Here is an 18771-nt window from a genome sequence, read left to right as displayed (position 1 = left end):
CCTAGACATAACCCCTCCACATCCCCCATAAACACTCACAGACATCTGGAATAGTCCAAATAAACCTTTCTCCCACATCTGCCTGTACAGACCCTGGTTTTGTCCTCTTCTCACTAAAACCAGCTGATTCTCCAGCCATGGCTCCATGAAGTCACACAGACTGCTGGACTCAATGAACACCTCCCCAAGAGATAGGACATTCTTTTTTTTTTCCTCTTCTACCCAGCTTTCAAAGACTTCCCAAGACTTTTAGCACTGCTCAGACAGATAGAAAAAAGCCTCATTACCTTAAACAAGGCTAAAATTTGTTTCTAGACACCCCTGATACAAAAGGTAAGTACCACATTGAAAGCCATTGAAAATATCAAATTTGTAAACCACATGAAAGACATGAATTGTTCCATGTCAAAACATTAAATGTGTTCAAAGAATGGCTTCATGCCTTCAGCTGCTTAAATAATACTGGGATTAACTTATATTTCTACAGTGGAAAACTGTAGGACTATTCAGGTAGATAAAATAGTATTGTGTCCTTTTAGATGTATTCAAAATGGTAGTGCTGTGATCATTTGACAAGGAACACTGACAAAAACAAAGCAGACTTTTAAAATAATTTTATGATGATTTACACGCTACTTTACACCTTCAAGTTCTTGCTCCACATACAATTATACAAGCATTGTCACTTTCAAGAAAAAGCATCAGTCCTCAGGAAAAAAAACAGTGACATTTAAAAGGCACAGGAAGGAAAAAGGCATACATAAATCATGCCTAGTTCTTCGCAATGCTTCGCACAACCTTAATTTTACATGGTTGTTGTCTGATAATTGATTGTTGTCAGCAGCACTGAACAAAACCTGTCAACCCTAAAGCTGCCCATGTCCTCTATTCTAATGCTTTGAACTTCACAACATTTATTCTGCTTCAGCCCTTTTCTTCTTTGCCTGACCCTTTGCTACATTTATATTATCCTAAATACAGTGCACTGACAGTAGTACAAACACTTACTTACAGGAATCATCCAGTTGGCCAGGTCACCATACTTAGACACCTGCATAGCTCCGAGCATTGTCAAATCAACATGGCCTCTGGCAACAGAAAGTGTGTAATTAGTGTATCATGTACAAGTAACAGTCTACAAATCTTAACAAGCTTTTGTTCACATTCTCATTACATCTATACAAAACTGGTAGCATATCACAGAAGTGGCAACTACTTTGTCACACATGTAGTAGGGTTTTTCTTCCCTCTAGATGTACCGCTAATGCAAATTTTTCTGTCTGCCTACTGAGCCTCAAAAATGTTACTACTTTCGTCTGCTTTTGGTTAATTGCATGCAGTCAATCAGCTCTGAATTCATACTTTTTAAGTGCACTCCTTCACTTATTTACATGCACTCATTATCTTTTCAGAGCCATTAGGATTTAGTGTTTGTTTGCATCCAATTCCCTTCCCAAAAAAACAAACAAAAAACAGGTGCAGACAGTAAATTTCCATTAGGGAGGTCAAATGAGGATCACAGTTGCAAACTGTGCAAAAAGGATATACAGAGTGCAAGAACAGATTAGATACTTGGAAACAACCAAAAAGTAGTTGTTAAAACATAGTTATAAATGGGTTTATATATGGTCAGGTGGTGGTAGACATAAACATCACTATAGTATCCATTAGTGTTTCCCTATTTCCAATAGCTAGATTTAATCCTCTGTAAATCATGAGTGATTATGTCCACGATCATTTTAGATGCTAACCACATTTCAAAGAATTGCTAATGAGTTCAGTCACTGACTCAGTTTATTCTTTTCATGTTTCAAAAAATCAGGATTTATGCTGCTACATACCCTCTTATCATGGCAAATGATTCGTCGCTAGAGAAATAAGAAGAACCTGGAAGAACAGTGACTGTCTCCTTACCTGTAAAAGAAATAAAAGAAATAGTGTGTATGTAATTTGCTGCTTTGACAAACGAAGTCACAGCTATTAACCAAGAAATAAGGGGGTTTTACCTTTGAATTCTGAACAACTATGGATCTTACTTTGTCACATGCAAACCTAACCAATCGTAATGAATTGTTGAAGCAGTTTATTTCAGTTTTTAATAACAGGATTGCCAGATTTTTGACCACCGGCAGTTTCAGGCAAAACAGCACTGACACTAGAGGCTAAGAAATGTCTGTGGACTTCAGCTTTCTGCTCTATCCACAGAAAAAGCAAGAAACAACTCTCCTCTGAAACACAGAAAGAGCATCTTCAGGAGAATGCCAGGAACAGTAAGCAGACCAGACTGAACAGCCTAGAGTGATAATTATGTACAATAAAGACAAATAAATGACAGAACTAGTCTACTCCTGCTTTGTAACAATGCACAAGAAAAAAATGTTCTGTGTGATGTACTGTGCTCTGCAAAGTGGTTGAGTCAAGCTAGAAAGCACACAAGAAAGCATCTTTTTTCTTTTCACTCTATCCAGAGCGCTCTCTTTCCTTTCCTTTCCTGCCAGGACTTCAAACCAGCCTAAGCAACAACCACATATACAAAGTGGTTCTGGAAAGTCAAAAGAAACACAGACAAAGGTTAAATTATAAACCATGTAAACCAAGCACAGGAAACTAGGGAGAAATAAAAAAATATATACTTTAGCACCAGATGGTGCACAACTAGTAGGGGGAGAGGAATTGGACATAATTAAAAATTTCCCAGAAATCAGGGGAAAAGGGATAATAAGACTTACTAAGAGGGTATGAAGAGGGAAGGAAACACTGTAGGAAAGTTGAAAGAGAGACCAAAGTTATTTGCTTTAATTTATTGAGTTCATTTGATGTATACTATATGTCAAGATACTGTACGGAAATTAAATTTTGACACACAAAATAGTGTAGCATTAACATCATAGAAGTGGTCTTGAGTCAGATCACCATGCTAACCCAGACCTGCTGAGACTGCCTGTATTGTCTCTCCCTACCAGGCACCCACTCAAGGCAGTGGGAGAGGCAATACGGGCTGCAAGCAGCATAATGGAACGAGAACACTGGGATAAAGTAACAAGCTAAGGCGATGCTGAGGAGAGAGAGACAGTTTGAAGACCACAGAATAATCTAACTGTATTACCCACTTCTTGAAAATCCTCTCAGGAAGAGAGTAAATAATTCTGCTGCTAAAAGAGAAGCCTGCCTTTCAATTACAGTGAAGATAAACTTCATGCGAGACATTCAGAAAAGAGGACAAACAAAACCCCTATATGTACTTCAGAGAAGTAAAATTAAGTTTTCAGATAAAAATTTGGCAAGAGCCTAAACCAGAAGTATATTTTGAAAATGTGGACTCTGGGGGTTGATACTGGACCATTCTAGTCAATGAATGTGGACAGAATGAGATCATATTCCTTTGCCATTTAGCTTCTATTTTCGTCATGTGACTTTATAAATTTGGCTGGAAAGCACCTAGAATGGTCTTAATCCAACAAACTGCCAGTGGGATTTAGCACCTTCTGAATGTTTCAGCTAACAATAATTTTGGTGGTAGAGCTGAGGTTAGCGTACCCTGTGTCCTGTCTACTGCAGCTTCAGAGTAAGATGTGCTTAAGAAAGAATTACCAATACTAGAATAATCTGATTTCCATGTTGCACAGTGACCTCTTAAAGTTTAGCTTCATCTCTGCAAGGTTATCTCTTCAGAAGTATTTATGAGCAATAAATAACAGTTCGAGATCATCTTGATATCCATAAAAATGTACATTGATTTTTCAAAGAATTTATCAAGTTCTTGCATTTTTATTATCAGTCTACTAGCAAGTTCACTTCTAATGCACTCATATTAGAACTTAAGTTCTAATGTGTATGCATATAATTTCACCTTTTATAATAAATGTTTTCCATTCTAGACAGTTTTTCATTCCAGTGACACTTGCAATACATGTATTTTTACATCCACTTCAATTTCTGTTCAAGCATTAAGACATCTCTTATGTGCCTCTTAAATTTTCCTCCATACAGCGTATCACAACAGCTACCTAGATACTGATGTAATGTTAGACTCAATTCATTAACAATCTTGTCCTTCAAATCAGAACTCCTTATTTCAAGTATAATATTGAAACAGAGGCAATAATATAGCACTATGAGAATGGTAACAGTTAGTTAAGTCAGGTAGTAAATGTTTCAAGTCAGTGAACAATTGCCAGACTGCACCCTGATACAAAATTATAAGTTTGTTCGGCATCAGTGTTTTATCTCCTTTGACTTTTCAGCTTAATTGTACTTGCAAGCAGTTTTGTGAAAGAGAAAGATAGTGTCTCTAAATACATACATATACACCAGACATAGATGTGTATATATGTATACATAAATAAAAATACAAAATGCATAGGTTTTCCATATGAAAAAACAAGTCTAAGATGTTATAACCTATAGTACTAACATCAATGAAAATTTATATGGTGCCAAGGTCTACTTCTGCTTATCACAACGCAATATATAAGTGTAATTTTAAATGGAATCAGAGAATTAGCACAGGCAAAACTTTTCATGAAGAAAACAGAAATCAGGCAGATGCTTTAAACAAAAAAAAAGCTTAAATTTTTACACTGCACATCTGCTTTTGAGGTTAAATGCCCTCAAAACAACTAGGCAAGAACAGTATGTGAGGACGGGCTCCTTAAAGGAGCATGAGCAGCCATCCCCAGCAGAGCTCCCCAGTGCTCCTTCTCCAAATGCAAATACACCGCCCTCCTGGCAACTTACTAGCCAGGAATAAACTGGACCACTATACACCGGACTTTTTTAAAACACGTCCCAGACATTCATCATTGAAAAATATTTTCTATAAGACAGAATGTGAAAAGTAGAAGGAAATCAAATCCAAATTTGCATACAGGCTTCACCAAACAATCTCAGTTCTGAGCAGGACAATTTGATCCTTCATTTTCCAGCCTGGAAGAGTTTCCTTCAGTAGCTACTAAAATTATCAAAGCATAAACTCTCTGAAGAGAATAATAAACATCTCAATTGACCAAAATGAGCCTTCACTTAAAAGAAGGCAAATACATTAATATTTGTAAGTAAATAAAACAGCAGTCTGAGTTCAAATACTGAATCAAAAGAAAATTTTTAGATTAGCAATGAATAATAATTTTCCATAAATTAAATTTATTTAATAGATTTTACCTGCATTAATCAGGTCTGGATCTACTTCATTTTCAAGTGGATAAGGACCCTACCAACAATACAGACATATGTCAGTTTTACATTAAAATACCTTTCAAGTACAATTAATTAACTGCTTTATTATTTCTAATACTTATTACTGAAAACAGATCACAGACATGCATTTTTTTAATCTTTAGCAGAACAACAACCCTGATAAGACAAGTTACAATTTACACCAACCAACATATCAGGAGTGACAAACATATTGTTAGAGGTGGTATTGTTTGGTTTGGTTTTTGGTGGTTTTTTGCTTGTAGCCAAACCGGAAGACATTTATTGGGAAAAAAGTTATGTAGCTGAAACCTTATAAAGCCATACAACAGTGAAAATAATACTCACTTCAAGATTTATTTAAAATTAGGTTTGAAAAGGCTTGCAAGGCTTGGTCTTGCAAACTACTGAAGGTTCTGAATCTTCCAGCAAAACACATACTTAGTAACAAACTTAGCAAAGTAGCACTATAATACTGAAATGTGCAGTTGATAAAAAACTTCCTGCACTACAAAGAGAATATTATGATCATGCAATCAGACATAGATTTGAAGAAGACTTCTAGTAAAATTTTAATGAAGTTGGGAGTTGGGAGGGAATAAAATGCAGCCACTGCATGGGAACTACACTGCAAAAAGTGACCAAGATATACTCTTACCAAACCCAGGACTCCATTTTCACTCTGTAAGTGAACAGTTATGTCTGGACTGATGAAGTTACTGGCCAACAGTGGGATTCCAATACCCAGATTAGCTGAAAAGAGTTAGTTAAGGCACAAAAAGGACCACAGTTACAGCAAACAAGCACATTTTTAAAAGTTACAATTGTACTATGATTAGAACTGTTCTCTTCACAAGCACATTCACTTTTAGTTAGACGCCTCATATTTGTGATTATTTTGCTTTGTAGACTGCCTACCTGCATTCTGTCAAATGCTTTACATGACAAAAAACACACAGTACAAGTAAGCTTCTTTTACAACATATGTAACTTTTCCAAGAAACTCTTGCAAAACTTTCAACAGCTAACAAACTCTCCAGATACCTCTGGATAAAAACTCCAGGCACCTTAAGTCTTAACATCTCATCTGTTTCAATAGGGTGATAATAAAATGACAGAATCCTAGGCTCTGGGAAAGACAGTGAGCATGATAATTAACCTCTTAAACAAAGCAGCTGTGGTTGTTATTGTAGTGAGCCTTCACTTTAATTTATACCACAGCTGAAGGATACCATACATGCCATCCTCAAACTCTAAAGCAGCCCGTCTGATGATCCTCTCCCTTACATTGTCTCCTTGTTTTTGTTTGGCTTTTGAGTCCTCAGGCTTTCGGATTGATAAGCGCTGCAAAAGAAGTAATCATAAGTCAAGATTAGAGTCCAGATTCTTGCTTCTCAAGACACAAAAGCCTGATTTGTGATTGCACTGAGCTATTTGATCCAAGAATAACATAATTTATCCACCTCCTACAAAAACCAACCTTTTATACTATCAATTCAAGCTTATCTAAACCAACAGAGCCATCAAATATCCCCAATGATAGCCTTAAAGCAAAATGTTATTTGTCTATATTGCTGAAGCTGAGGGAGTAATCGATAAATAACTATTTAAGTAGGCACCGAGTATTAGTGCAAATACTAGCAAATATGAGATTCGCTACCTCAGAGAAACCTAAATAAGTTTGTAAAATGTCAGCCTAAAATACAAATACTGCTCTCCTTCTGCATTCACTCAATTCAGCAGTGCTATTCTAGATTTACATGCATGAGACAGATAAATGCCATTCACCTAAAAATACTGTGAGCTAAGCAACTATGTTTTCAAACGTAGATCTCTTATTATCTTGCGCAAAGCTGCCTGAAGTTGTTTCCTGATATTTCCTGGCCTTAAGTTGATGCTTTCTAAATCACATTTAGGTGAAAATGCTGTGACATTCAAGAAGTTTCTAAGACCATTTTAGTATTCTTGTTTACTTAGATTATATTCTTTGTACATCTCTACCATGTACATAAAACTGCTTTGGACAACATCATATCCTGCACCCACAAATGTCTTCACACCCTCTCCTACTTCAGGCATAACTATATCTTCGGTTCATCTATGCCTGATGAACACATCAGGGGTAACTATATCTTCTGTTCCTTTTCATCACAACAAAAAAATCTTTACAGTGTCTTGTCCCCCCACGTTGGGAGTCATTTTCCTCTTAGGCAGTCAGAAACAGTCAGTATCGACCCTCTTGAATTTCCTGGCAACTTTCTTTTTATGCCTTGGCTGTTTTCCCTAGAATTGCTTCACTTGCAAGTTGGTAGAAAAAATAAGATCACTGAGTGTTTCTCTGCAGCAAAGAGCACAGTGGATATAAACTATGACTTGTACTAGAGGGGTCACATCTGAGCCAAATTAGGCAGGAACTGCTGTTTAAAGCTAGTACAAATTATAACAGACTAGCTTCTCCTTGTTCTCTTTAACCTTCATCTCTCCTCTTACCACTGACCATACTCAATGCTTTCATATGTACAGCTACTTCACTCATATATAATCTTCTACGGAGGAGTAAATAAATCTTCCATTTCCTTCCTATATTTCTATTTATGAGAGGCACTGCTGCCAGAACTACAAAATTACACACACAAAATTAAATCTCTGTTGCAACTTTGCTATGCAGTAGCTCCCTCCCTGCATTCTTTCTTCAACATGTAGAGAAGCAGGTAAAGGACTAGGTATGTGTATTCACTTATGCAGCCAAGCCAAAGAAAATCAGGTGGTTGTATAAAGGTCTTCCCTGGACGAAGAGTCACTTTTTCATCCACTGACAAACTGCTGTAAGAACAGCAGCTTAATAAATGCAAAATGGATTTCTCTCATGAAAAGTAGAAGTTTTCTGTGAGACATTGCATCCATGCAGAAGAAGAAAACAGGCCATTAATCACAGTCTAAAACAACACACCCAGACAAAGAATAAAGGATTAAAAAAGAAGAGATTTGACACATCTGTTTTCAGTCAAATACTCAAAAATATGCCCTATGCTTTGGCAGAATGAACAGATGGAAAGGTGAAGAAAAAAGGTTTTTAACCTTAAAATTCATAAAAGAGTTTACTCTTTACTTCTACGACTTTCTAAGACTTAGTGATTTAATTTTGATAATGAAACTTCAAACAATTCCTTTCCATACTTTTTTTTTCAAGATCTTTTTTTTATCTTGTGCCATGAATCTACCACTCCATCAGGTCTTTTCGTGACATTTTGAATATTTCCCATCTCCAGAGTATGGAGACACCAGACAAATACAGAACTTTCAATTGCATTGTCACATCACAAAACCAAATACAGGTACACAGCTTGAGTGATACAAAGCCACAGAAACAAAGAAAAATGATTACATAATCATCATTTTCTTGAATGTTTTCAGTGATAGACTGTTACAGAATAACTGTACTGTTTGGGTTGGAAAAGACCTTTATGATCATTGAGTCCAACCATAAATATAACACTGCCTAGTCCACCACTAAGCCACCTCTGTAAGCACCACATCTACAGGACTTTTGAAGATCCCCAGGGATGGCGACTCAACCACCAGTGCTTGACAACCCTTTCCATGAAGAAAGATTTCCTAACACCCAACCTAAATCTCCCCTTGGCACAAGGTGAGGCCGCTTCCTCTCATCCTATCACTTGTTAGTTGTGAAAAGAGACTGACATCCACCTTGCTACAGCCTCCTTTCAGGGAATTCTACAGAGTGATAAAGTTTCCCCTCAGCCTCCTTTATCCCTGACTAAATATCCCCAGCTCCCTCAGCTGCTCCTCATAAGATTTCTGATCTCAGAATCATAGAATCATAGAATGGTCTTGAGTTGGAAGGGACCTTAAAGATCATCTTATTCCAACATCCCTGCTATGGGCAGGGACACCTCCTACTAGACCAGGCCGCCCAAGGTCCCAGCCAACCTGGCCTTGAACATCTCCAGGGATGGGGCAGCCACAGCTTCCCTGGGCAACCTGTGCCAGTGCCTCACCACTCTCATGGTGAAGAAATTCCTCCTTATGCCTACTCTAAATCTGCCCCTCTCCAATTTATAATCATTCCCCCAAGCCCTACCACTGCATGCCTTTATAAAAAAATCCCTCCCCAGCTTTCCTGTAGCCCTCTTCAGGGCTGTGAAGACCTCTAAAAGACCTGTAAAAACCTGTAAAGGCTGTAAAAGACCACTGTAAAGTCTCCAGGCTGAACCACCTCAACTCTCTCAGCCTGATCCAGGCACTTCACCAGATTTATTGCCCTTTGTGCATGCTCCAGCCCCTCCCTTCATTTTTTGGAGAGATGGGCCCAAAACTGAACACAGCATTCCAGGTGCAGCCTCACCAACACCCTGTATAGGGGGATAATCACTTCCCTACTCATGATGGCCACACTATTTCATAAGACAGAATGGTAATGGCCTTCTTGGCCATCTGGGCACACTGCTGGCTCATGTTCAGCTGGCTGTCAACAAATAATCCCAGTTCCTTTTACTCCAGGCATCTTTCCAGCCACTCTTTCCCAAGCTTGTAGCGATGAATGAGGTTCTTGTGGCCCAAGTGCAGGACTTGGCCTTGTTGAACCTCATGCAACTGGCCTCAGACCATCGATCCAGCCTGTCCAGATCCCTCTGTAGAGCCTTCCTCCTCTCAAACAGATGAACGTTCCCAGCCAACTTAGTGTCACTTACAAACTTACTGAGACTGCACTCAATCCCCTCATCCAGACCATTGATAAGGATATATAAGAACTGGTCCTTACACTTAGACCTAAGGAACACCATTTGTGACTGGCCACCGACTGGATTTAACTCCATTCACCACAACTCTTCGGGCCCAGCCACCCAGCCATTGTTTTACCCAGCAAAGACAATGTCCGTCCAAGCCATGAAAAACCATTTTTTTCAGGGGAATGCTGTGGGAAACGATTTCAAAGGATTTGCTGAAGTCTAGGTAGACAACACCTACTGGCCTTCCTTCGTGTGCTAGGTGGGTTACCTTGTCACAGAAGGAGATCACGTTGGTCAGTCATTATCATTGCAGTTTTTAATAACTATTGACATCATTTAGTTAAATCAGATATGCCACTGGCTAAAAAAGTTCCTGTTTAAAGAAAAGGAAGGAACGCTTCCAAGACTTTTGCAATGTACCTACGTAACTACGTAACTACGTAGGTACATTGCAAAAGTCTTGGAAGCGTTCCTACCTAAGCTCCTGTACTTAGCAAAACCTGACAAGTCTTTCTTGTAGTATTTTCTCACTGATAAGATTTGTTGGCTCGAGCAAAAATCCTGTAAATTTTAAAATGCACCGTAAGCTGAAATACAATGTGACCAAGAAGCTCAGCTACTTACTTCAATTCTCTTCTCAAACTTTTCCCCTTGTATTAGACGATCAACATAGATTTTGGGAACATGAATGTCTTCTGGGGCAAATGTTCCTATATCAACAATTTCTTCCACCTACAGAAAGAAAAGGCGAAGTAAAAATATTTAGAAAAAATATTTAATGAGATATTTTATTAATAATGACACTTCAAATATTATAGATACAGTGGATCAAATCAAGAAAACTGAAGGACAAAATAAAGACAACCTTTAAAACACAGAAAAAAACAGTGCAACCACATCCATGCTTGAGATTTATTATTTTATTCATGAATTTTAAAATTAATAAGGAGACTAAGTCAAACACAGGGTAAAATGGAAAAAGTCCTGAAACACACAGCTGAAGCACCCTGTCATCTTGGTGCAGTAACTACTATCAGAACACAATCAAATGGAGAAGAAGCAGGAGACAATGCTTTTCAACGAAGCTATATGCAAGCAGATGATCCGCTACCAGCAGAATTACCAAATTCACCTTTTCTAATTAAATTTGTCTTCAATTATCAGGTGGAGAATTAGGCCTGGAGAATACTAATTCCTACTGACTCAAACTTTCTCACGAGAGCACTACATTTACTTGCAGCAGTGGCTGAGATAATAAAGGCAAAATCTTTGCTGACAGAACTCAACCAACTCCAATAGAACAATGCTGTCAGAAAATGTTACACATTGTATCTTTCCCCTCACAGAATACATAGAATAAATAATTTATCCAACATTAGATTTTGTTATCAGTCACTCCACTCCCTTAACTGGATATTATTTTGTCTCTTTGGGAACAGCAGTCCGCGTAATAGTTTTTCCTCACAAAAACCATCAACATAATTATTTATTATTTCTCTATATTATCCTGAGTATAACACAAACTGTATTTTGCCATACGGATTTCAAATGAGCCTAAGGATCCCTGCAGATTGGAACATCTTTGTGTTCACATACAGTCTCCCACTATTCTTACTGGTGTTTCACATTTCCCTGTTCTACCATTACATGTAATAACCATCAAATGTAATTAAAATTACGTATGTTAAAATACCTATACAATAATGAAACGGGATTTTTACAAGGAATTTAAAAATTGCATGTAAAGTCTGCAAGAATCCATACCATCCCCTTCTTTAGGTGAAATTCATCAGTATGCTTATATGAAAAAGAAAGAATCTGTGCAGGGGAAGTACAAACGTCATCTGACTGCTCTTTCTCCTACAATTCTTCTGACAGGGAACTCAATGAGAAACTGTAGATGGACTGCCAGCAGCCGCCATCAGTATTGCCAGCCCTGCAACCACAGATGAAGCTGTGCCAACAAAAGTGAAACCAGGAAATCCTATTGCTATGGGAATTAGCAACTTAACATTCTGTGATTACTGCAAGACATAACCCAAGCATCTTTCTAGATAAGAATGATAATGCAAGAAGAAATAAATCCATAGCTGGCTATGTTCACTTCCCTTTCAGGCTCCATATACGTTTATGAGTCTTTTCTGCAAAACATCCACAGCCTAAGCCTCAAAGAGACATGCAGGAGAGCACACATATGAGTAATTAAAAGGACGCGTGTGAGTTTTCTTGCCTTGTTTCTTCTGCTTGCCTTGCCTCAGGCTTTATTTTGTCATGTACAGAAGAATCTCTGTAAATGTCAAAAAACCACTACATAGCATCTCGCCCAAGACATACAAAATGTGGCAAAGCATAAAGAGGGAACTAATCAGGGCAGACCACTTCCTGCACTTCATTTAATTAGCAGATCATGATACTCTGGTACAATATAGATTGCCTCGATCATGCGTACATTGTAAATTTTAACTTCATCAACATGTTAGAAGATAGAAAATGTTTATATCTTTGTTACACAGGCAAAGCTGAAGAGTAACTTAAAGAGACCATATGGGCTGAGTTCCCTCTTCTGGGAAGGCTCTGATCTGTCATTCAAAAATGCTTTCATTGTTTCAAGAGTTTCACAGCACAGTTTTTCTTCCTGGGTACAAATGTTCTTGCAAATCTTGACTGATTGCTGACAATGGGAGCAGAATGAATAAATTCAATCATTTCTGAATACTGGTTTATCTACAAGAACACCCAGAACATAAAAGCTGTTCTCCGCTATGATTCACAAGAGCCTTCTGCCATTCCTTTTGGTATCAGCACTCATAGAAACAATGGACATTTGTTTCCAATATCACTTCCTTCCATAATTTACATCTACTTTTCTCTTTTTAAGGTAGTTTGATTTGGTTTTGCTTACAAAAATCCAGCTACTTTTCCATGGTTTTATCTCAGAATTTCTGAAGGTTTCCAGAGAGAAAGGGAACCGTGAAGGTTATTGACCTCCAGTAAGAAAAATAAGGAACTCTGGTTCTTGACCAAAAATTGGCAAGGAAATTACAATGATACAACTATTTATACCAAAACACTTGAAAATAAAAAAGCCTTTCCTTTGAGTATTTACCTTTTAACCTATTTCTGCAGCCTAATTAGGTCCTTTATGATACGTGAAATGTTTTCAGCTGTTTTAGTTTTAAATCTCAGTTTTTATAAAACTAAGCTATAACCAGAAGTGACAATATAATTCCTTATTATGGGAAAAAAAATTGAGAATGTGCATGTGTGGGTGGGTGAGAGAGAGACAGAGACTGGGGGAGAGAGCGAGCTTAACAAAACCTATGCATTTTTAAGTAGCTTATTTTTAGACTGGCTTTATTAAATCTCTCTATCACTATCTTAATTACCCTAGTACACTTCAGTTCTTCAAACTGAAATAATAAAAATACCCAGCAGAACATAAGTAGAACAGAACATTGCAACTGGTCAAATGTCCAAAATAATGGAAGAATTAAATCAAATTTAGCACCTTAGGTGAAAGACAAACTCATTAAAGCACTTCTTCAGTTCACTACTGGAAGAGTCAGGATTTCATTGCAAAATTCATTGTAACATTTATTAATTCTTAAGAAGTTAAAATAAAAAAAATTAAAAAAAAAAAACCACAATAAGGGCTACAAGGAAAAGTTGTATGTACCTGGTTCACTCAAGACCACTCAAACTGTGATTGGCCATTCCCCATGGCTAACAACAAACAAAGAAGTAAAAAACAAGTCTTAATTTTAATTGTTTAGACTGAATGTCACAAAAAGCAGTAAAAGAGTGGAATACACTCTGAAAACAGGTCAGTGAAAATTAAGAATACACTATACAGACTTACTGGGCTACAGAAAAAAACAAAGCAAGTTAATATTCACTCAGTGCTGCCTGCATAAAGGGAGATGAAACAAGAGGATCTTGAGTTAAGTTCTGTCCTTTTCTGACTCCTAAGACCAGCCAGACCTACTCCTACCACACTCTTACAGTAATGAAACAACAGCCAGTGAATAGCCATCCTGAAGAAGATCCTTCTACAGCATTAAAAAGCAAGGAACTACTACCAAGCAGTCTAATAAAGGAACAGCTTTGTCAATAATTACCATGTTACGCTCACATCAGACTTGGAATAAATGTCTTCATAAGCATACTGAGAGGCAGGGGAGCAGTTAAAAATCTGTTACTTCAGATTTATTAGGGAACTGATCTGAGTCATGCTGAAGGTCCATTTCATCTTGTAACCCTTCTTCTTGGCAAAGAACAGGAGCGCAGAAGACATTGTGGTACTTCTGCTTATATTCTCCCAGCTTTTAGTAGTGTGCAGTTTAAGTATGTCTTCAGTCAGAGGTTGGACACAGACCACCTTGTTTCATAGCTTCTAATGGACCATAAACTCGTCTAATAGTTTTCTTGAAAGCCTAAGACTCTATCACTGCATTTCTACAATTCATCTAGTATGAAAATCATTTCCCATTATCTCTTATAATTTCACTGTGTGCTTCCTTCTCTTTGCAATACAAGGATAGCACGCAGCTGTTCTTTATCTGCCTGTTCCACACCAAGGAAGATGCTATGTACTTCTACATCTTTTCCCTGGTTTCTAGTACACTCCTTTTCTCTGTGAACGCCACAGAAAGAAACAGTGAGGTGTATTGCCAGTATGTCATATCTGATCATTAGGGAAGCAAAGCTGACATAAATCTCCCAGTTTTTTTCCAGGTTTCTTTGTCATGTGGCTACAGATCTTCATAAATTAGGAGCCCCTGCTAGATTACGCTCATTTCACCTTTGTTTTCTCTGTACTAAATCTCCTTGATTACCTCCACTCCTACTGCCTCAAGCTTAATCTCTTCTCCCGCACTTCTCTGTACCTGCTGCCTGTTTCCTTCAACCACTCCTTTCATTTCAACACATTTAACCTCTTCCTCCATGTTGTACTGCTTATAGCAAAAATGAAGAAAAGGGTCTGCATTAAATTACTTGCTTTAGGTACTCATGCATAACAGCTCTGGGATAAGAACTGCAAGGAAAGGAGGAAGCATACTTGATTGCCTGCAAAAGCTATACTTAAAGCTGTATGCATTCTTGAAAAAATATGAAAAATTTAACCACAGGCCTCTGAAAAACTTCTAACACATACACAGAAATTTATAAGTTGTCACATTTTAGCATATCCACGATCCACGAAATTCTTCAGTTTCAAGAACATGTTCGAAGTCAGAAGATACTAAAATTTCCCAAAGGAATAATCCTAAGAAAGTAACACCTCCAAAACCATATATTTTCACCCTTTTTTTCTCTTGTAACTGGACAGTTAGGCAGACTCACCTAAATCACAATAGAAGTGATTTTATTAAACAGCTACTTCAACAATAAATGCCTGCTTATCAAATGTGCCAATAAATACATACTGTAAAAATGTATTATACGAGTATTAACTGAAACTTCTTTGGGTTTTGTCAAGATGTTTATAAAGCAGGTAATGAAGAAAAGAAGGAAAGTCTCCTAACTATTACTGGTTACTGAAGTTCCTACATTAAATGGATGGAATTGCCTGTTTGATGATTTGCAGAAGTAGGTCTGTGTAATTCTGCATTCATCAAAAAGTTAAAGTGATAAATGATTGCCTTTTTCTTGCTTCCTTAAATTCATTCATTTGGAATTTCTATAATAAAATTACCTAAATTAAAATTATGAGAGATTACTTGAAGATCCAACAACCTGTGAGCTCCAATATTACCAACCAACCCAGTCTCCTGCAGCAGGTACAACTAAGAAGTGGTTCCTTCCTAAAACCTGGTTGTTTTGATACAAGCTAATGAATTCATGCTGGCTGTGACCATGTTTTGTGACTTGTGTCTTTGTGACTTTGGAATATAATTGTGTACTTACCTCTATAATTATAAAGTGCCCAATTTGTATTCAGTACGTAAGTTCTTAACACAAAATGCAATGTAACTATCCACATGGAATACTTAACAAAATCGCCTTCTCAGATCTGGAAAAGGCGATTTTGGAAAATATTTTTTTTTTTAGATTACATGATGTAATTATATTTCAATCAAATAACTAAAATCATGGCAGAAAAGCCAGGAAAAAAACCCCAAAATGCCCACAGTCCAGAGTCTTCTGAACCCCATAGTCTTCATCTGTTAAAGGTTAGCTAATGGGTAAAGAACCTGCCTAACATATACTAGGTACTTCTGCTGAGTAAGGCAACTGACCACATCTCAGATCTTTACACTTTGGGACAGAACAGCAGCTAACAGTATTAATTCTAGTGGAATGATGTCATTTAACATTTCTGTAAATAAAATGTATGTTGCCTTAAATACTTTATTGCCTATTTTCAAAACAGATCAGAACTTAAAAAAAATTAATTCCAACTAAAGATTTTGTTTTCTTACTCATATCAGAGCCTGAAAGAGATCTTATCTCCTGCATATTCAAACAAATATAACTTAAAGGTCAGGAGATGAATTTTTACTTTCAAAAACGAACTAAGAGGAATTTAAGTACTGAAGGGAGACGTAGAAATGTGAAAAAAAAACCCCAACACCAAACTAATTCAGAGATTGAATTGCACCTTCCAAGAAGGAATTCTTTCTATTTTCCAGGCTATGCATTTCCAACTCAAGTTCAAGGAATACCTGCAACTAAGGAGTAGACCAAAGCGTGTTAAGCAGTAGACACAAGAAGGTTATCAAAGTAAAACAATGTATTAGCATCTGTTTTGTAGCAAATTATGTAGCTGCTTCCAAAATTAAAAGAAACCCAGCAAGTAGTTTCAGAAAAGGCAATAAAAAGACACCTAATCTCAAAGGCAACTAATTTGCACACGTGTCAGTTATCCTCCCTATTTCAGACATTCAGACGCTGAACAGAAAGTGGCAGTTCATAAAGTATTCTGAAAATTATTTTACATGCTACCACTTTCTCAATGAGCAATCAGTGTGGTCTATTTCACCTTCAATAAATCATAGCAGATATCCTAAACTCCTCAAACTTCCAGCTTTTCTACAGTGTTATGGAAGAAGGTAGTTGGTATTTTTCAAGGAAAGGACTGGAAGAAAAAAAAGGAACTGGTGGTGGTAGGACATGAGGCTTAGACACTTTCAACAGATTAATCAGAAACCTAAGAAATGTGGATATCAAGAGATTGTAACAAATTTTAAGAAAAAATAAAACTTCTCTAATACTTAATAATCACCCTTCCTGAATGGTGCCTGGAGAGGAAAGCACTTCATATGAGCAGAAATGGAAAACAACAATAACATGCTTTGAAGAACCAAAAATATTATTTGAAGCTGAGGCTGACAGAAACATGTTAGATCAGTCCTGTACATCAGGGAAAAAAAGGTGTTATCACAGCCTAATGATAAAATTCTTATTCTTTCCTCCTAGCAATGTTGAAAAATTATCTTCAGCACATCTAGTATTCAAAGTCATTAACAATCATGACCTCTAATCTCCTGATCATACCAAGTTTTCTATTCTGTCTCTGTATTAACCAGGGGGAATAACCACTGAAGCACATCAAGCCAATACAAATTGGCTTGAAATTCCCAATAGAATTCTTATGCAACTTATTTAGCTTATTTTAATACAAACTGTTTGTTTCGGTTTTTAACCCTTCCCTCCTCAGCACCCTCAAAAAATAAAGTCATATACTCATACAGCAGTTTCTGTGCTATCTCTGATTCCTCTGAGTTTCTGGGGAAAAAAAAAATCAGTGCTCTCAGATATCTTAACATTCATTTAGCAATTTTTGTTGTTGTGTCTGAAAGTCTAGACTATATCTTGAAGTGGATGATTGGGTGGTCATCTTCATGTAACTGTTCTGATTCTCCCCTTTCCCATAAGCCTCCTGGCAGATGTCTAAATTGGATACACTTGGCTACTTTATGTTCAACCTTGATAGAATCTGATGGAATCAATCACAAAGAGCAATTCATTTCTACTTGTATGATGGCTCAATTTAGTCCCTTAAACCTGGAGTTTCTTAAAATCCAAGATTATTTCTAATGTCGAATGAATGAAGCACATCTAACATCATATTTCTGTAAAATTTAAGACCAAAACTTTTCTCAGTACATGAACACCAGGAGAAGCTAAGTGAATACATAGGTCAGGAAAACCAGAAGATAATCTACTTCAGTGTCCATGGAGGCGACACAAAGAATGCAACCCTCCTCAACGCTTTCAAGCAGGTAACTAAATACCACAGCATTAAGTAGCTTCCGTCCAAGCTAGGAGGCCTGTTTCTCAGCTGACCTCATTCCAAGGTGTTATAAAGGGAACAACGGCTCCTCAGCGCATTGCTACATACTTCCCCTGTGTTTATCAGGAACAGCTCTCCTCTTTGTTTTCCCCTTCTTTCAGCATGAAGAAAAAAACTGATATAATATACCTAACTTACATTAACAACATGTCAAGAAAAAAAGAAAAATAAGTCTGTTTTTCTATAACAAAAATTCTAAAACACTCATTTACACATGAAGTTGTTTTAAGACTTGTTTAGCTACCGCTTTTTCCAGCTTAACCACAGGTAGTAAACTAAGGAACCTGAAACAGAGTTCATGGGAATATCAATGGGAGTGCATTTCTACATACTAGACTTCATCAGTGCAGGTTTTCTAAAGCCCAATTTAACAAACTTTTAGGTAAAAAAAAAGGAAGACTAGGCAACTTGCAGATAAACATCAGGAAAATGCTTGTCACATAGAAACAGGAAACTACTCTGTAGTCCTCATCCATTCTTTTACCATCTTCTGTAGCCTGAAAAATCAGCATCATTTGAAGGTATGACAGT

General features: G+C 37.2%; 1 protein-coding gene across 1 annotated transcript in view; it reads right to left on the bottom strand.

Annotated features, from left to right (window-relative positions):
• Positions 1 to 18771, bottom strand: part of OXCT1 (3-oxoacid CoA-transferase 1) — an 80272-nt gene that overhangs the window by 28614 nt on the left and 32887 nt on the right. The window contains exons 8-13 of the mRNA XM_069880116.1: positions 10569 to 10676; positions 6426 to 6537; positions 5852 to 5946; positions 5161 to 5209; positions 1842 to 1914; positions 1013 to 1088 (exon numbers count right to left, since the gene is read on the bottom strand). Of these exons, the coding sequence (XP_069736217.1) occupies positions 1013 to 1088; positions 1842 to 1914; positions 5161 to 5209; positions 5852 to 5946; positions 6426 to 6537; positions 10569 to 10676 (513 nt within the window). The remainder of the gene's footprint in view (positions 1 to 1012; positions 1089 to 1841; positions 1915 to 5160; positions 5210 to 5851; positions 5947 to 6425; positions 6538 to 10568; positions 10677 to 18771) is intronic.

The sequence above is a fragment of the Phaenicophaeus curvirostris genome, chromosome Z (assembly GCF_032191515.1).
Source record: "Phaenicophaeus curvirostris isolate KB17595 chromosome Z, BPBGC_Pcur_1.0, whole genome shotgun sequence".
Classification (NCBI taxonomy): domain Eukaryota; kingdom Metazoa; phylum Chordata; class Aves; order Cuculiformes; family Cuculidae; genus Phaenicophaeus; species Phaenicophaeus curvirostris.
Note: the sequence above shows the minus strand (reverse complement) of the source record. Positions and strands in the feature narration are given on the sequence as shown.